Below are 20858 nucleotides of genomic sequence, written 5' to 3'. Positions count from 1 at the left end.
CCCCACGCCTGTTGATGTGCTAAGACCTACAGAGCCAGGAGGACAACATGAAGTCCTCTTGAAACATGCCATCTTGTGGGGTGGATTCAAAGGATGTACATAAGACATTTCCCTCACTTGGGGAAATATTTACAAGTAGACGTCTCAAGTATCTAGACATGCTTTCCTTAACCACGTTCCTTTATAGCTCTTCACCCAATATTTAAGAATGGAGTCAAAGCAGCAAACTATTCAACTACATTTCTTCAACCCTCCTCTCTGTCTTCTGTGCTTTTAATGGTTGAAGCTTTCGAGCACTTTGCCTGATGCCAACGCACATCCTGAACAGCTCTTACTGAATGGGCCTCATATTTTCAGATAAATTAAAATCTATGCCAACTAGTGATTCTGTCTCAAATCGAGGCCACCTGTTCCAATTAGTGAGATTAAAATAGTACACCACTGAAGCCGAGTTCCAAGCCTTCTGGATTATGACAACATCTTTACAAAGACAGAAAAAGAGGGACTTTCGGTCCCACTTGCACACACATGAGTAAATATACCGAGGTGCTGAAACATAGCTTTCACTAAGGGCAGACTTTATTTTTGGACAAGTGCTTACATCACATTTTCTGAGAAAGGCTGCAGCTCAAGGCATCATTTAGTTTCCTTACATTACAACAAGCCTACAGATACAGCTTAATTAGATTCAACTTTACTTCAGAAAAACACAGAGCTTAAATTTCTTCTCCACCCACTTTCTGTCCTTGCCTGAAATTCCCAAAGAATCCGTATCTTCTGGATGATCCATTCTTTAGCCTCAGGCCTTCCCTCTCCTCAGCTTCTCGAAGGTCATCGGAAGACTAGAAACAGAGCCTGGAACACAACTCTTGTTTTCCCAACCTCTCCCAAGTATCCCTACCCAGACAAGACTGCCTTCAACTCAACAGGGTGCACTTTTGTTCATCCCAAAACATTCAATTATTCAAATTTTCACAATCCATGAGAGGAAAAAAAATATATTTCTAAGCATTTTCTAGGCCAATGGTCTAAAAGAACTGTTTCATAAAGGGAGACGATACATTAACACCAGTGTTTTCCTCAATGATTCTGAATCATTTTAGGACAAAAATGAAAGCGTTAAACACACAGAATCACCATAAGCGAGTCAGTCCCTTGAAAACAGTCCTCAATCCAACACAGCTGCTTCAGTCCAGGAGAAAGTCTTGTTCTGCACTAACAGCTCCCTAACAAAGCTCCCGCGTTTGCTAATCTTTTTCATCTGGTGCTGCAGGCCTCAGAGGCCCAGACAGTATTCAGCTAGAGTAGTTATATGGATACTTTAAAAATAAAATTTTAAGGAGTGAATTGATTTAGAAATATTAAGTAAATAAGGGTACAGGTGGCCCAAAGCTCTTTGTAGGAGGCGTGGGAATGAGTGAAGTTTGGGGAACTCTGCGGTAGACAAAGAATGACTCAATGTCAGAACAACAAACGCTGTGATGGGTTTCCCAACGCCACTTCTCACAGTCATTCACACAGCTGGTAGGTGGAGAAGCTGACATTCCAGCTTGACTCCAAAGTCCAGACTCCGAACCCTTCATTCCAGCCCTCAAATCTAGAACTAAACTGCGTAAGTGAGGTTGGGGATAAAAAGGAAAAAGTGGTTGAGAAAATTTAAGAAGTAAACCACTGGATGTGGTGGACGAGGGGGGCTGATTGAGGGTCTTCCCATGCATCCAGCTTGGGGGCTGGCTGTATGGGAAAAGTATTCATCAGGAATTGGGGGGGATTTGAGAGAACGAGTTAAGTCTGACACACAGACTTCAAGGTGCCTGTGGAACACCTGGGTACTCCAAGGTAAAGCCACACCTGGGTTGGGCTCTCAAGTCAACATGTAAGACAGGAACCACACACACTTTCACTCAGGGAGGCATGTCCCTGGGGATGGGCACTGGACGTGCCGTCTCTCAAAAGGCCAATGGACCCCATCCCTGTCTTCCCCCGGGGTTGCAGCACATGACTATTTCTTCGGCTAAGAACCAGATGATGTTTTCGGTTTGTGTTTACGGGCTCTGTTATATGGAAATTATATATACCAAAGCCACTTGGTGCTGGAAGATGCTCTCAAAAGAGACCCACAGGAACAGAGAGCTTCAGAGGTGACAGAAGACTGGGGGTGAATTCTAAGTGGAGTCCATATATGATATATTCCAAGACTTCTGCATCTGGTATATGTTTTTTCCCAGTACCCTTACCCAAGAGGTAGAAGGTCAGACAAAGATGAACTCACTTCTCAAAACTTTATTTTGAAACAAAAAAATGACAATAAAAGTGACCTCAGAAAAGATAATTTTTAAAAAGTGGGAGCAGATCCAGTGCAGCTAAGTACTTTGATATATGAATTGTTACCCTTCCTCTTCACTCCAGCCCCACCAAAAGTCTGGAAATAAATTCAGAAGGATAATGGCCCAACACTAAACCATTCAAATTCAGCCTTTTTCACCTAAAAATCACAAAATTTTAAATCTGTTCATCAATTAATTCTCTACTGAAAATAGTTAAAAATTCCCATTTCACCCGAGTTCAATTTTGAGATGTTTATCACACGTAACTTAGCAATTAACTTGGTATTTAAAAATGTTTTAAGCAGTTTTCTTTAAAGAAATTCTCTTCTAAGAGAGAAGCTGGTATAATGGTTAGTCCTAATCAGTCTGTATTAGTTACGTACAGTCTGGCTGGATGCCGCTTTTCTACTTCTGCAAGTGAAATGGTCCGGAGTTAATGTCTGAATTCTCCTTCAGTTCTAACAAGGTGAAAACTTTGAGTCTAACTTACCAACTCTCTGCCTTAAGTATGAGAAGCGCATGGCTTCAGCTCAGTGAAGTTCAAGTCTTACAGGGAGATCCTGTGAGGCCAGAATGTGACTCAATTGTCACAAGGAGGAACGACCCTCGTTGTGTACTTCAACTGTTCATCGTCCAGAGACCAAATACCAGGTAGAAGATTCCTTGACAATGTCTTTAAATCATAAGCTTATTTAACGGCCTTGAAGGTGTCCCCAACTACTGTCAAAATTCTTACATCTTAGGCATTATAAAAAGTTCATAAATCGTGCATTCTCCAAATGCTTACTGAGAACATACAACTATCTGCAAAGCACTGGCAAAGTGCTGTGTCCTAAGAATCCCGAGCGCACAATTTTGGCTGGGCACCCTGTGGAAGTTGAGCAATCCATCCCCAAGCACTCAGCAGGTTTATTAGGACTGAACTGCTCAGATGTCCCTGGTGGCACAGTGGTTAGGAGTCCACCTGCCAACACAGGGGAAACGGGTCTGATCCCTGGTCCGGGAAGACCCCACATGCTGCGGAGCAACTGAGCCTGTGTGCCACAACTACTAAGCCTGCGCTCCAGGGCCCGTGTGCCCCAACTGCTGAGCCCATGTGCTGCAACTACTGAAGCCCACGCGCCCAGAGCCCATGCTCCGCAACAAGAGAAGCCACCGCGGTGAGAAGAGTAGCCCCAGCTCGCCGCAAATAGAGAAAGCCCGCATGCAGCAATGAAGACCCAACGCAGACAAAAAAATAAAATAAAATAAAATAAGACTGAGCTGCTCTCCAATACTCAACTTAAAAGCACAAGATTGGGAAGTGGTTAAAATGCCAGCTCTGTTATTAGATCTGGGTTCATCAAACCCTGGTTCCACCATTTCCTAATAGCCACAGGGCCTTGGACAAATTACTTAACCCATCTGGGCCTTAACTTCCTCATCCGTAAAATGGAACTATAAATAGGATATTGTGAGGATTAAGGAGGTAGTGCATTTGAAGTGCTTAATATTGTGCCTGGCGTATAGTAAGGAATTGGTTCACGTTGGCTATTATCACCATTGCTGCATTCTTCTTTTCATTTACGTACTTTTTGCCTTCTTACAGAGGAATAATAACACACACACTACATTCTCCTTCAAGTAGCATCCCCCTCCCCCAAGTCATGGAAGCAGCTGGATTATGCACAGATCATGCACAGCTATGATGTTCCTTTTCTGAGGAATGTAAAGTCCTCATTCTGATTCACAGTACAGTGATTCATGGTTCTCTTCTCTCTCACCACCCCCCTCTCTGCTGAAAACATGAAAACACAGTTAAGAAACAGCAGGGCTGAAAGCTACAGCCTCTCCTAAGTTAAGACTTGGGCAATATCCACCTAGAAAGATGAAGCTGATTTCTGACCTTAAGAGCAGCCCTGGAAATCCAAGCGGTGGATCTGAAGCAAAGAAGTCCTGCGATCCAACTTGGTAGCAGCTGTTTTGGTGGTCTACAGTGGATGTGACAAGCAAGCATGCTGGTGGATCGCAGCACGCTCCAATCTAAAGGGAGAACCGGTGAGACTGCAGCAAAGCATCGCTCAAAAAACACGCACTGCATCAATCATTCATGCTGCACTTAAGAAAATTCTGACTCGGACATTCATCTATTTACCGTCCCTTTAATTAACTCTTCAGAATAAAACAAATCACTGATTAAAAGTGTACTCACACACCACTTACTCAGTTTACCACTTCACCAGGTCAGTGTCACCTACAACAGAAGTCAGTTTCCACTCACTCTGGTTCCTGCCCAGGGAGTAAGCATGCGATCATCAACTTACTACATCACTGCCCAACCATTTCCATGGTGAGAAGGGATATGACATCCTTTTCTTCCTGATTACCTCTGGCCATTACTCATCGTGCAATTCTGGATCTATTTCCAAACCTCAGAATGTATAAAGATGTACTACAGGTGGCAACCATGCCCAACACAGGTTTTACTTCAGATGCTAGAGACTACTTACTATCATCACTTCTTCCTGTAAAAGAGAAGTGGTATTTCCTGGGGCCACAAGTATAAATAAGATACACTCACTGGATATTAAGTTTCCAGAGGGGCCAGACTGTTTCATTCACCCTTATATTCCTGATGCCTACAGCTAGCACAGAGAAGGTGCTCACAAATATTTGCTGAATGAAACTTCTTGCTCTCAAAGTGCCAGTGTCTATAGTTTATAAACATGTAAACAATCAATTGATGAGGAACGTGCAATGGAGGGAGGCACCAAATGCTAAAAGTGCCAGAAAAGTCTCTATATTATTCACAAAATTAGAGCCTTTCCATTTCCAAGCTTATGAATATGTCTTATATAGTAATAACAAAAACTGGCCACCATCTATTGAGTTCTCACTGTGGACCTGACATTTTTAGACATTACTCATTTGTTACTCACAACACCTCTATGGTGTGGAAGAGGAAACTAAGACTTAGGATGACTATAAGGTCCAAGGTGACATGGTTAGGAAGCAGCAGTACTAGCACAGAGCCTGTCTTCTGCGGGCTAGCCAAACGAAAAGTGGTTCTGTAGACAGAACAGTCTGGTCCTTGCAGGCTAGATGGAACAGAAGTTGATGACATCAGAGACCAAAGAGGAAGCTAACGTACCAGTTATCTCTTCCTGAGGTCTTAAGTGGCTAAACTAAGGTGGGATGACTGGGGAACATGGAAGGAACCGATTCCAGAGAAATGTCAAAGATCCAGTGGCATGGCTGACAGAGTAGAGATGGGGGGAAGGTAGGCACTCAGGACAACTAGCAGTTCTGATTAGTGGTATCAACAGAGCAAGGAAAAAAAAATTATCCACCTTACATATATGGAGAAAAACAGCTAATACTTGAGTATTAATGGCTTAAAACCATTGTTTTTACAAATTCTCTTATTGAAGACTCATAATCACTCCCAAAAGTAGGGATTATTATCACCTTTTATAGATGGGGAACTGGAGGCTCAGAAAGGTGAGACCCTGCCCCAGCAGTCACCCAGCTGGGAAGTGTGAAGAGCCAGAATATGACCCAAGTCTTCTGCTCCCAGAGCCACAGCTGTTCACCACTATACCCAAGTGGCTGAAGATGGTATTTTAGGACATTTAAAATTAGGACTAACAAAAATTTGATTCAGATATAACTGATTAATAAAAACCAGTTGCTGTCTAGAAAGCAGACTGCCTATATTCTTAAAAGATAATAGGGGACTTCCCTGGTAGTCCAGTGGCTAAGACTCCATGCTCCCAAAGCAGGGGGCCTGGGTTTGATCCCTGGTCAGGGAACTAGATCCCACATGCCGCAACAAAGAGTTCGCATGCCGCAACTAAAGATCCTGTGTGCGGCAACTAAGACCCAGCGCAGCCAAATAAATAAATAAATAAATATTTTAAAAATATAAATAAATAAAAAGATAATAGGCTTTAACTATCTAGGGCATAAAAAAAAGCAGGAATCTAATTACAGATGCTCTTTATTTTAAAGCAGAGGGATATTACGTGCATTGAGTTTTAACATGTACCATTTCTGAGTTTTACCCAGATGAAGTTTAAAAATGTGAATGATCCTGACTTGTCAGCTTAGAGACAATCACAGAATTCATCAGTTATATTAAATTTTCACTGAGGGGGGAAAAATTTAGGTTAATCCACCTGGCTGTAAAAATAGACTTGTACACTGTTAAAATAGTACACTGCCTCATTATTATTCCAGTCTCAAAGGCTTAAACAAGCTCAGAAAGAGAGATGAGTATGTTCCCTGTTTTCTCAACAAAGTATCAATTTTTTTTTCTTTTTTCTTTTTTTTTTTCAAAGTATCAATTTTGAACTCAAAAAATGACCATTTGGTAACCAAGAACTTGATCTCATAGCGTCTTAGCCCCTGCCTGGGAGGAATCTGCATATCTCCGAAAGTTAATCAGCTCTTCACATGCACCTCCAGTTCTCATTATAGTGTTTTTAGGGGAGCTCGCTTACCAAAGGAGTCCACAAAAAAGTTCTTTTAAAATCCTGTACTAGATGGTTTATTGCTAAGTCGAGAAGGTGACATCAAGAAATTAAAACTTAGTGCCACTTGATGTTTTCCCTCGGCATTATATACATTCTGAGTGTAAAGAAAATAAATCTTTAGAGCTACATCTAAGTGAGTTCCACAAAACAGGAATTAGAATCGTCTAATGGGCTACCTTCTGCACAGGAAAATTACTGCTGCCTTTCCTTCATTACAGCAGACTTATTGCTGCCTTCAGGACAGAGCAAAATTACATCAGCCCCACTTGAGAAAGGCTCTTAGGAGTTTTCAAAAAGGCCACTCATTCTTTCTATTCCCCACTGTCTCAACAATAAAAACCCTAAAAGCAGACAGTCAAGAAGTTTAAACAGGGATCTCAGCGTCATCAGTGCTGTAGAACTTGTGACCACGGTCCACTGAAGCTCTAGCCTTCTCTGATTCAATTTCTTCCAGTCCTCACCAGATTTCATTTGCCCGATAAGCAAATTTAGAATATTCAGTACATACAATGTCTAACTCAGTTTTAATACGTGGTCTATATAAAAACCGGGTATCTCCATGCTAACAAAACAATGTAGTAGTTTGACACTTTCAGTAGAATTTTAAACAAAATAAGAAACCCCCGTCACATAAGGTTGCGGTCCTTTAACAGAAAAAATGGGTGTGGAAATGGAACAATGGCAGATACAAGAGAGATAAAGTCTTCAGCTGACTTACACATCTGCTTTGCCACTTTCCATCTCAGTAGTAAAAAGAGTGAGTTTTGGAAAGTTCCGTGAGTTTTGCCAAATTGCTTAAATGGGCTCAGTGAGCCATCCATCCCTCATAGATTACTAATCCTGTTGTTTACGCGAAGATCATCACAGTTGTGACAAGAGAAACCCAGCTTCCACATTTTTTTTCAAATCTGAAATTTCTTCTGTCAGCTACAACATTATGGGCCAGCCCTCCCAATTACAAACGCATTAGAAAAAGATCTTCACCTTTCTTCGCATTTAACACTGTATTCACCAGCAGCCATCCCTCCAAAAACTTCTAACTGTAGGTAACCAAAGATCTTTTATCAATGTTTTCCTCCAAATGGAGTTTCTAGTTATTTTCATGACAAACTGTTATGGAACTTTTAAAGAAAGTGCCAAAAATTAAGAGAATTCTTTGGGGGGAGGGGAGAGCGAACTGGATGAAGGAGGTAAGTATTATTCCACTAAATATATTTAATCCGAAAAAAGTTAAATCATTCTGTTAAATTGATTAACCGATGCGAGCACGACCCTACCTCCGTGAACTTGATGCAGGGAGGCTGGCGCTCGAAGGCTAAGATCGGACAAGTGAGCGGTTAGAGCAAAGAACACCTCCAGGTATCCCCCGCCCGAACAAATGCCAGGGTGGAGGGTGCTGTTCTAAATGGCACTTCAATCAGCCAAGGGGAGAGCGAAGTGTTGAGCCTGGACGATTAAACCCCTCAGGAGAGCAAAGGTATCCCCGAGGGACCAGCGCTCAGGCTGAGGCCTCCCTCTACGTTCAAGCACTTTACGGCTCGTCTCCGCTGCATACTCTGAAAAGCTATTTTCGCCCACAGCCAAAATCAGCAACAGCAAATTACACTGCAAACAATGGAGAGGGCGCCGGCTCCGCACGGCTAAAAACTCTGAAGCGGCAGCGCGCAGAATGACTTTTCACTGGGGCAGAGCCGGGAGGAGCGGCCGCGGGAAACCTGGAAGCTGGTCCGCCGCCCCTCCGCGCTCCGGCCGCGCGCAGCGCGCGGGCTCCGGCCACCAGCCCCGAGCCCGAAATCCCCGACGTCTGCGGAGATGCGGCGGCAGCACCGGAGCTTACAAAGAGGGAAGGAGGCCGTCCTCCGCGAACACGGTGCCGCCGATGGCGGGATCCCCTCGCGTCTCGCACCGCGCGGCTCCCTGGCAGAGAGGGCGGCGGAGCGCCGGCCGTCGGGGAGACCCGGGCGCGCTGGGACCGACGAGCGGAGGAGGGCGGAGGGCGGTGCTTTGCGACGCTCCCGCCCGGGAGGGGGACCTGGGGTCTCGGAACCGCGGGCCGGGCTCCCACTCCCCACTTCCCAACCCCGTCAGCTAGAACTGTGCGGGGAAGCCTGGACTCGGGGCCGCCGGGAAGAGAGGGAGGGAGGCGGCGAAACGCGCAGGGCGACGTCGTTCCCGCGGGAGCCCAAGCCCACCCGGCCTCGCCCCTCGGCCGGGTGCCCCCACCGCCACTCCGCGCGCGCCTCTCACCCGGCTCTTGCAGCGGTGCCGGCCCGGGTCGGAGTAGGTCCGGTCCACGGTGAGCGCCGTGTTGCTGCCCGGCATCTCGGCGCTCGCGCCGGGAACTTTCCCGGGGCCCCGTGCCGCCGCGCCGCGAGCTGCGGGCCGTGCTCGGGCTCGCCGGCGGGGAGCCTCGGCCAGGGGGCGGCGCGGGCTGCCGCAGATGCTACCGACACCCCGCGGCCGCCCTACGCCGCCACCGCCGCCGCCGCCGCCGCCTTGGGGTGGGGGAGAAGGCGGGGCAGGGACGCGAGTCTCCTCCCCCTTCCCCTCTCCGCCCCTCCCCCTGCGCGCCCCGCCCGCACGAGACCACTCTCCAGGTGCGGCTGCTCTGCCTCCCTCCCTTGCTGAAACTTGATTCCACCCCCTCCCACACTGTCCTTTTTCCTCAAGAGATGAGCGACATCTCCACTACTTGTTGACTTAATCTGTATGTTTATGATAAAAGATGGATTTTTGGCAAGATGTTGTGAGGCTTGCCTTAAATGCTTCCTTTTGTGTTACTCTTATTCAACATGCACTTACGGGACATCTTCTACGTGCCAGGCCCTGGAGTAGGGACCAGAGTTGTTTTTTTTGGTTTTTGGGGTTTTTTTTAAGCTCATATTTTTCTTCTTCTGATTCCACTGAGCAAAAAATACACTTCCCCCTAAACAACGATCTGTGGTGTTGTGTATTTTAATTTTGTATGTCTGGCTCACCTTTATGTTGGAAGCTACTTAAAAGTCAAGACATATCTTTTCATTTTAGTATTCCCTATTTCCAGGGAAGAGTCCCTGCCCACAAGAAATATGGCGTCTAGAAGAGACATTCAGAACACCTGGTCTGGTTATGAAGGGTGTACTAGTGGGAGACTGAGTTGAAATATTGAAAGTGCAGTGCATGTGACCAGCCTAGAAGGAAGGAGGGATGTGCTCCTCCCTTCAATGAGTTGAGCTGGGAGGGAAGTGCAGGCAGAAGAAAAATACTGAGCATAAAAACAAGGGTACATTTGGAAAACCTCAAGTCATCAGTTTAGGGAGTCTCTTCAGGAACAGAAAGACATGATGGAAAAAGTAGGTGGACACCATGTGGTGCAGGGCTCTACTTTCAAGGCTAAGAAGTTCAACCCTATTCTTGGGTATTGGGCAGCTGCTAGAGGTTTCTGAATGGGGACATGACAATATCAGGATGGAAATTTAAGAAGAGGAAATACCTGATAGCTGTGTGAAGCACTGATTAAAGATGGGTAAGGGACACTGGTTAGAAGGCCACTGCAAAAATTGAGAACAACCTCAATGTCCTTCAGAAGGAGACCAAGTATCAATAAATTATGATACAGGCATCCAGTGGAGTGTTAGGTACCTGTAATAGAATGGCAGCTCTCCATGTATAGCTACAGAAATATCTCTAACATATACAGTTAAGTGAAAAAAGCAATGTGCAGAATAATATATGTGGTATACCACCATTTATATAAAAACAATATATGTATATGCTTAAATATGCATAGCATATTTCTGGGAGGATTAACATGAAACTAGGGAAACAGACAAGAAACTGACGGAAGGAGAGAAGAACTAGATAGCTAAAAGGAGGGTTGGGGATTTATTTCTCACTGTATATGCTTTTTACACTTGAATGCTTGAACTGTGTGCATATATTAACCATTCAAAAAGTAAAATAAAAAAATATACTTTTAAATAAAAAGCATAAACTTATCAAAACTTTAGAAGAAATAGAAAAGCCCATACAGTCCTAAAACCGTTCAAAAAATTAAATCAACACTTTAAAATACTCCCCCCACCCCCCACCGTATATGATACAACTGCACCAAGCCCAGGGAGTTTTTCAGGTAAGTTACTCCAAAGCAGAGAAGAGAGATATGAAATGTGAGTGCGTGTGTGTGATTTTAGCTAGGGTGGCCAGGGAAGGCCTCCATGATAAGGTGACATCTGAGCAGAGACTTGGGAAAAAGACAGCCAGCCATGTAGATATCTGAACACTGCAGAAAGAAGGAACAGCAAGTACAAAGGCCCTGAAGCAGGAACATTTGGGAGTGTTCAAGAAAGAGCAAGGAGGCTAGTGTTCCCTGGAACAACAGTAGATGAAATCAGAGACATTCAAAGGACTAGATCACATAGGGCCATTTATGCCATTTTAAGAACTCTGAGTTGAATTCTGAGGAAAATGGGAAGATTTGGAAATTTTTAAGCAAAGGAATGGAGTGATGTGCTCTGCCTTTTCACTTGGGGAAAAAAAATAAATTGATCCCTACCTCAAGGCATACACAAAAAATCCATGCCAGATAGATTAAAGACCTAAAGGAGAAAACACAATTTTTAAAACTGCCAGAAGAAAATGGAAGAATATCATTATGATCTCAAGTCATAAAAAGCAGTTCACAAAAAAGCATAAACCATAAAGATTCAACGACATTAAAGTTTTAAAACTTCTGCTTCTGAAAAGTAATAATAATAAAGTGAAAAGATAAGCCACAAACAAAACTTGAGCTAAGAAAATCAAATGGATGAATTTCACCAACAATACTGAGAAACAAAAAAAGCAAGCCACATAAAATTACCTGTTGTGAGATTCTATTCAGATAAAGTTAAAATATTAAGAATAAATGACATTTTTTAGGAGACCAAAGATATATAAACTATTAAGAAACGTAAGAGCATCATATACACAAATTTCAGGACAGTATTTACCTCTGGTGGGGGGGATAAAGAAGGATACAGTAGGAGAGGAATACAAGATTATAAATAATGCCATATTTAATGAATGGCTATTTTTTTGAATATTATTTTATTTTATTTTATTTTATTTATTTTTTATTTTTCGGCCACACGGCGCAGCATGTGGGATCTTAGTTCCCCGATCAGGGATAGAACCCGGGCCCCCTGCATTGGAAGTGTGGAGTCTTAACCACTGGACCACCAGGGAATTCCCTAATGAAAGACTATTGGTATACTGGCTATGTATTCATTCCTACACACATACACAATATTTCATAATAATTTAAAATTTTAAAGACAACAAAGACTCAAAGGACACATGCAATGATGGTATTCTTAATCCTGGATTTAAGTCACCAGTGGTGGTATCATCTCAAATACACAAATGTAATAGCACTTTTACAAGTATAAATTTTGATACAAAGGCAAGACAGTCTGTTATTATTAAGTCTTTATGTCAGTTTAATCTTATAAAGATCCATTCTGAGATCTATAAGAGTCTATCTCTGGGTTCCCCTCCCCCATTTGCCTGATACCTCATTTATTCCAGGTACTTAGGACTATAGAAATTATATTGCTCAAGTGTATGTGTGTACATGTGTGTGTGTAACTGTGTCTGTGTGTAACTTTAGAGAGGGCAGACCTAAGTAAGGTCCATGACAAATCAAGGTTGGGCATTGGTTGGTGTGACAACAGTCATCTACTTTCCATTTCTATTACTGTCTTGGTATTGCTTAGAAGAACTCCATTCTGGAAATGCTGGCCCTCCATAAAAAGGATGAATTAAAATTTTATTAGGCTCACTTCAATTTTAATTAACAGAGGATGTTCTTTTTTAGATCATTTAGATCTATTTTATAAGCTAGTTGCCCAAAAGCTTCTCTACTGGGCACTCATACAAAATAATGTTTTTAAAACCCCAAACTAAGTAGCACAAGAGCAAGCTCCGCAGAAAAGAAAGAAAACAAGCAGTGCTGATCACCATTTGGCTCTCCTATTTGGAATTAGGACCCACAGGGAAAAGAGACCATGCACCTTCTTTTGGAGGCAATGCCCAGGATTTTGTCAGACCCATAGAGAGAGAGACAGAGAGACAGAGACAGACAGAACACTTAAATTCTTCTTCAATGTAAGAAATTGTCTGTGCCTCTGATAATAACCTCCAAAACCCTCTCTGAAAAAAGTAATTTTTAAAAAAATCACAATTTTTAAGTAGCGAATGCAGTCAGAACAATAAGGAAGACAAAAGTACAAAATCTAGGGTGTGAAATAAGAATTTACTTCCAAAGTGTAAGTGGCACAATAAGACAGCACATGCTAATAAGCATGAAAGAATTGGAACAGGTCTTTTGAGCTGTAATAGTTTAAAGTTTGGAATGATGAGAAAAGGCTTCATAAAAGAGGTAGGGCGTTTCTGGGACCTTGGCCTCAGCTACCGTGGTGGGAAGCGGGCTGAGGATGGCCAGGGGCCTGGAGAACAGCTTGCAGACAATCTCAGACCTGGAGAGGCCAGGCTCGACAGGCATCTGTCCAGGTGCCCAGGCTTCAGTGGCCGCAACGCTGCCAGCAGCGCAGGGCTGGGTGGGCGGGAGCCAGGAATGGGCCGCAGGCGGCCCAGGGCCCTGAGGCTCAGAGAGGACCTTCAAGATTGTGGAGGAGTAAGACGTGGAGATCTCCTTCCTCCCCACAAATACATCAAAAATACATCTACAGGTGGATCAACTCCTGCAGAACACCTACTGAATGCTGGCAGAAGACCTCAGACTTCCCAAAAGGCAAAAAAACTCCCCACGTACCTGGCCGTGGGGCTGACAAGGTCTCGGGGCTCCGGCCAGGTGTCAGGCCTGAGTGTCTTAGGTGGGAGAGCCGAGTTCAGGACACTGGACCACCAGAGACCTCCTGGCCCCACATAATATCAATCGGCGAGAGCTCTCCCAGAGATCTCCATCTCAACGCTAAGACACAGCTCCACTCAACAACCAGCAATTTCCAGTGCTGGATACCCCATGGCAAACAACTACCAAGACAGGAACACAACCCCACCCATTAGCAGAGAGGCTGCCTAAAATCATAATAAGGTCACAGACGCCCCAAAACACACCACCGGACGTGGACCTGCCCACCAGAAAGACAAGATCCAGCCTCATCCACCAGAACACAGGCACCAGTCCCCTCCACCAGGAAGCCTACACAACCCACTGAACCAACCTTACCCACTGGGGGCAGACACCAAAAACAATGGGAACTACGAACCTGCAGTCTGCAAAAAGGAGACCCCAAACACAGTAAGTTAAGCAAAATGAGAAGACAGAGAAATACCCAGCAGATGAAGCAGCAAGGTAAAAACCCACCAGACCAAACAAATGAAGAGGAAATAGGCAGTCTACCTGAAAAAGAATTCAGAGTAATGATAGTAAAGATGATTCCAAAATCTTGGAAATAGAATGGAGAAAATACAAGAAACGTTTAACAAGGACCTAGAAGAACTAAAGAGCAAGCAAACAATGATGAACAACACAATAAATGAAATTAAAAATTCTCTAGAAAGAATCAATAGCAGAATAACTGAGGCAGAAGAACAGATAAGTGACCTGGAAGATAAAAGAGTGGAAATAACTACTGCAGAGCAGAACAAAGAAAAAAGAATGAAAAGAATTGAGGACAGTCTCAGAGACTTCTGGGACAACATTAAACGCACCAGCATTCGAATTATAGGGGTCCCAGAAGAAGAAGAGAAAAAGAAAGGGGCTGAGAAAATATCTTAAGAGATTATAGTTGAAAACTTCCCTAAAATGGGAAAGGAAAGAGTCAATCAAGTCCAGGAAGCACAGAGAGTACCATACAGGATAAATCCAAGGAGAAACACGCCGAGACACATAAAATCAAACTATCAAAAATTAAATACAAAAAAAAATCTTAAAAGCAGCAAGGAAAAAGCAACAAATAACATATAAGGGAATCCCCATAAGGTTAACAGCTGATCTTTCAGCAGAAACTCTGCAAGGCAGAAGGGAGTGGCAGGACATATTTCAAGTGATGAAAGAGAAAAACCTACAACCAAGATTACTGTACCCAGCAAGGATCTCATTCAGATTCGATGGAGAAATTAAAATGTTTACAGACAAGCAAAAGCTAAGAGAATTCAGCAACACCAAACCAGCTTTACTACAAATGCTAAAGGAACTTCTCTAGGCAGGAAACACAAGAGAAGGAAAAAACCTACAAAAACAAACCCAAAACAATTAAGAAAATGGTAATAGGAACATACATATCGATAATTACCTTAAATGTAAATGGATTAAATGCTCCAACCAAAAGACACAGACTGGCTGAATGGATACAAAAACAAGACCCATATATATGCTGTCTACAAGAGACCCACTTCAGACCTAGGGACACATACAGACTGAAAGTGATATTCCATGCAAAAGGAAATCAAAAGAAAGCTGCAGGAGCAATTCTCCTATCAGACAAAATAGACTTTAAAATAAAGACTATTACAAGAGGCAAAGAAGGACACTACATAATGATGAAGGGATGATGGATGATCTTGGATGATGAAGGGATCAATCCAAGAAGAAGATATAACAATTGAAAATATTTCTGCACCCAACATAGGAACACCTCAATACATAAGGCAAAATGCTAACAGCCATAAAAGGGGAAATTGACAGTAACACAATCATAGTAGGGGACTTTAACACCCCACTTTCACCAATGGACAGATCATCCAAAATGAAAATAAATATAGAAACACAAGCTTTAAATGACAAATTGAACAAGATGGACTTAATGGATATTTAAAGGACATTCCATCCAAAAACAAAGGAATACACTTTCTTCTCAACTGCTCATGGAACATTCTCCAGGATAGGTCATATCTTGCATCACAAATCAAGCCTTGGTAAATTTAAGAAAATTGAAATCGTATCAAGTATCTTTTCCAACCACAACACTATGAGACTAGATATCAATTACAGGAAAAAAAACTGTAAAAAATACAAACACATGGAGGCTAAATAATACACTACTAAATAACCAAGAGATCACTGAATAAATCAAAGAGGAAATAAAAGAATACCTAGAAACAAATGACAATGAAAACACGACAACCCAAAACCTATAGGATGCAGCAAAAGCAGTTCTAACAGGGAAGCTTAGAGCAATACAATCCTACCTCAAGAAACAAGAAACATCTCAAATAAACAACCTAACCTTACACCTAAAGCAATTAGAAAGAAGAACAAAAAAGACGCCAAAGTTAGCAGAAGGAAAGAAATCATCATAAAGATCAGAAATGAAAAAGAAATGAAGGAAACAATAGCAAAGATCAATAAAACTAAAAGCTGGTTCTTTGAGAAGATAAACAAAATCGATAAACCATTAGCCAGACTCATCAAGAAAAAAAGGGAGAAGACTCAGATCAAGAGAATTAGAAATGAAAAAGGAGAGGTAACAGCTGACACTGCAGAAATACAAAGGATCATGAGAGATTACTACAAGCAACCATATACCAATAAAATGGAAAACCTGGAAGAAATGGACAAATTCTTAGAAAAGCACAACCTTCTGAGACTGAACCAGGAAGAAATAGAAAATATAAACATAACAATCACAAGCACTGAAATTGAAACTGTGATTAAAAATCTTCCAACAAACAAAAGCCCAGGACCAGATGGCTTCACAGGCGAATTCTATCAAACATTTAGAGAAGAGCTAACACCTATCTTTCTCAAACTCTTCCAAAATGTAGCAGAGGGAGGAACACTCCCAAACTCATTCTATGAGGCCACCATCACCCTGATACCAAAACCAGACAAAGATATCACAAAAAAAGAAAACTACGGGCTAATATCACTGATGAACATAGATGCAAAAATCCTCAACAAAATACTAGCAAACAGAATCCAACAGCACATTAAAAGGATCATACACCATGATCAAGTGGGATTTATCCCAGTAATGCAAGGATTCTTCAATATACGTAAATCAATCAATGTGATACACCATATTCACAAATTGAAGGATAAAAACCATATGATAATCTCAATAGATGCAGAAAAATCTTCTGACAAAATTCAACACCGATTTATGATAAAAACCCTCCAGAAAGTAGGCACAGAGGGAACCTCCCTCAACATAATAAAGGCCATATATGACAAACCCACAGCCAACATCGTTCTCAATGGTGAAAAACTGAAAGCATTTCCTCTAAGATCAGGAACAAGATAAGACTGCCCACTCTCACCGCTATTATTCAACATAGTTTTGGAAGTTTTAGCCACAGCAATCAGAGAAGAAAAAGAAATAAAAGGAATCCAAACTGGAAAAGAAGAAGTAAAACTGTCACTGTTTGCAGATGACATGACACTATACATAGAGAATCCTAAAGATGTTACCAGAAAACTACTAGAGCTAATCAATGAATTTGGTAAAGCAGCAGGATACAAAATTAATGCACAGAAATCTCTTGCATTCTTATACACTAATGATGAAAATTCTGAAAGAGAAATGAAGGAAACACTCCCATTTACCATTGTAACAAAAAGAATAAAATACCTAGGAATAAACCTACCTAAGGAGACAAAAGACTTATATGCAGAAAACTATATGACACTGATGAAAGAAATTAAAGATGATACCAACAGATGGAGAGATATACCATGTTCTTGGATTGGAAGAATCAATACTGTGAAAATGACTATACTACCCCAAGCAAACTTCAGATTCAATGCAATCCCTATCAAACTACCAATGGCATTTTTCAGAGAACTAGAACAAAAAATTTCACACTTTGTATGGAAACACAAAGACCCGGAATAGCCAAAGCAATCTTGAGAAAGAAAAACGGAGCTGGAGGAATGAGGCTCCCAGACTTCAGACTATACTACAAAGCTACAGTAATCAAGACAGTATGGTACTGGCACAAAAACAGAAATATAGATCAATGGAACAGGATAGAAAGCCCAGAGATAAACCCATGCATATATGGTCACCTTATCTTTGATAAAGGAGGCAAGAATATACAATGGAGAAAAGGCAGCCTCTCCAATAAGTGGTGCTGCGAAAACTGGACAGCTACATGTAAAAGAATGAAATTAGAACACTCCCTGACACCATACACAAAAATAAACTCAAAATGGATTAAAGACCTAAATGTAAGGCCAGACACTATAAAACTCTTAGAGGAAAACACTTTGGCAGAACACTCTATGATATAAATCACAGCAAGATCCTTTCTGACACACCTCCTAGAGAAATGGAAATAAAAATAAACAAATGGGACCTAGTGAAGCTTAAAAGCTTTTGCACAGCAAAGGACACCATAAACAAGATGAAAAGACAACCCTCAGAATGGGAGAAAATATTTGCAAATGAAGCAACTGACGAAGGATTAATCTCCAAAATATACAAGCAGCTCATACAGCTCAATATCAAAATCAAACAAGCCAATCCAAAAATGGGCAGAAGACCTAAATAGACATTTCTCCAAAGAAGATATACAGATTGCCAACAAACACATGAAAGGATGCTCAACATCACTAATCATTAGAGAAATGCAAATCAAAACTACAATGAGGTATCACCTCACACCAGTCAGAATGGCCATCATCAAAAAATCTACAAAAAAAAAAAAAAAAAATCTACAAACCATAAATGCTGGAGAGGGTGTGGAGAAAAGGGAACCCTCTTTCACTGTTGGTGGGAATGTAAATTGATACAGCCACTATGGAAAACAGTACGGAGATTCCTTAGAAAACTAAAAATAGAACTACCATACGACCCAGGAATCCCACTACTGGGCATATACCCTGAGAAAACCATAATTCAAAAAGAGTCATGTACCACAATGCTCACTGCAGCACTATTTACAATAGCCAGGAAATGGAAGCAACCTAAGTGTCCATCAACAGATGAATGGATAAAGGAGATGTGGCACATATATACAATGGAATATTACTCAGCCATAAAAAGAAACGAAATTGAGTTATTTGTAGTGAGGTGGATGGACCTAGAGCCTGTCATACAGAGTGAAGTAAGTCAGGAAGAGAAAAACAAATACCGTTTGCTAACACATGTATATGGAATCTAAAAAAAGAAAATGGTTCTGAAGAACCTACGGGCAGGACGGGAATAAAGACGTAGACGTAGAGAATGGACTCGAGGACATGGGGAGGGGGAAGGGTAAGCTGGGACGAAGTGAGAGAGTGGCATGGACATATATACACTATCAAATGTAAAATAGATAGCTAGTGGGAAGCAGCCACATAGCACAGGGAGATCAGCTCAGTACTTTGTGACCACCTAGAGGGGTGGGTTAGGGAGGGTGGGGGGGAGATGCAAGAGGGAGTGGATATGGGGATATATGTATACATATAGCTGATTCACTTTGCTATACAGCAGAAACTAACACAACATTGTAAAGCTTTGTACTATATACAAAGTATTATACTTTGTATTATACTCCAGTAAAGATATTAAAAAAAAAAAAAGAGGTAGGATTATACTTGACTCTTATAGTACATATTTGTTGTTTTTGTCTGCCTAGCATCCAGCCCCTTATTCTCAAAATACTGCCTGGATTTTTCTTTTGGGACCCATCCCACCCCCACCCTCAATCCAAGCAGTTTAGGTAAGGCAGACCATGCACGACCCCTGGCTCCAGGAAGAGGCATGTGATCCAGCCTTGGCCAATCAGAGTCACTGTAAGTTGTGCAGAAATAGACATGTGCCCCAGTCAGAGCCAATCAGAGTTTCCCCTGAGACTTTTGCTGTAACTACTGGGAAAGAACTGTGCCTTTCCAGTAGGCATGGTTAAGCTGGTCGACTATGAGCCTGCTGCTATGGTGGGCGTCCCTGCTGTATGTGGTAGACATACAAAGATAGTCTCCTCCAAGAGGAAAACAGAACCATGGAAGGAGAAAGACTCATTGCTGAATTGTGAGAGCACTAGATCCAGCTTTTTCCACTATCTATTGCCGCATGACAAATCACCCTAAAACATATTGACTTACAACAACTACCATTCATTTGCTCATGATTCTGCATTTTGAGCAAGCCTCCAAGGGGGATGGCTTTTCTCTGCTCTTCTAACACTGTCTGGGGCTGGAGTATCCAAGATGGCTCCCCTCACATGTCAGCACCTGTAGGAATGGGGGCGGCTGGAAAGCATGGGGCTGGCCAGGCCTCTGTCTCTATTTGTATATGTTTACACATTTAAACAAAATATTTTATATTTTATAGTCTCTCTTCTTCCAGGACCGCCCCCCCCCTCTACCAGGGTAGTTGGACTTCGTTACACGGTGACTCGTTTCCAAGAGATTAAAAATAAAAGGTGCCAAACCTCTTAAGGTGTGGAGCTGGCAGAATACCACTTCTGTCACATTCTATTGGTCAAAATGAGTCAAAAGTCCAGGCCAGACTCAAGGGGAAGAGAAACAGTATCCACCTCTTGATGGAAGGAGTAGGGAGTAGTGTGCACATACAGGGATGGGAGAATTGTTGGCTGCCATCATGGCAGATGATCCACCACATCAGATGTTGCTAGACCCCCCTTTCTGGTTATATGAGGCAAGGCATTCCTCTTTTTACTTAAACCAGTTTTAAAAATCCTAATACAACATTCAATGCTGGGTCTGGGTAGAAAGAAAACAATGAAAAGGGTGGCATTTCAAGAGAAAGCAGGAACTGTGGAAAGCATGAATAGAGGGAGAGTGAGCAGAAAATTCTAGTGAGGACAGAGGATTTTCTCAGATCACTAGGTAGAGAGCCTTCCTTGGTCAGTCCGTGCCAGATGACCTCCTACAGACTCTTTAGCTAATTACAGTCTGTACCTCTCATTTTAACACAAAAGTTATAATATCTTATCATGCTATTTAAATATTTTATGTGGTAATTTATATGTGCCCTCCCCCCAACTAGATTGTAGGTTACCTGAAGGAAAAGACGATACCTTCTAGGTAACTGTGTACATTCCTGGTTCCTAACATAGTATCATGTATTCAGTGCATACTTGCTGA

At 42.2% G+C, this 20858-nt stretch overlaps 1 protein-coding gene across 4 annotated transcripts in view; it reads right to left on the bottom strand.

Annotated features, from left to right (window-relative positions):
* TMCC3 (transmembrane and coiled-coil domain family 3) overlaps positions 1 to 20858 on the bottom strand; it is a 271358-nt gene that overhangs the window by 61134 nt on the left and 189366 nt on the right. The window contains exon 1 of one of the 4 annotated variants that reach the window (XM_057556157.1): positions 9089 to 9319. The exons of 2 other annotated variants lie outside the window; for them this stretch is intronic. In XM_057556157.1, coding sequence (XP_057412140.1) covers positions 9089 to 9163 — 75 coding nt within the window. In that variant the 5' untranslated portion in view covers positions 9164 to 9319. Of the gene's footprint in view, positions 1 to 8118; positions 8467 to 9088; positions 9320 to 20858 lie in introns of those variants that run through there. One more of the 4 variants, XM_007165888.3, reaches the window with a different exon arrangement.

The sequence above is a fragment of the Balaenoptera acutorostrata genome, chromosome 11 (assembly GCF_949987535.1).
Source record: "Balaenoptera acutorostrata chromosome 11, mBalAcu1.1, whole genome shotgun sequence".
Classification (NCBI taxonomy): Eukaryota; Metazoa; Chordata; class Mammalia; order Artiodactyla; family Balaenopteridae; genus Balaenoptera; species Balaenoptera acutorostrata.
Note: the sequence above shows the minus strand (reverse complement) of the source record. Positions and strands in the feature narration are given on the sequence as shown.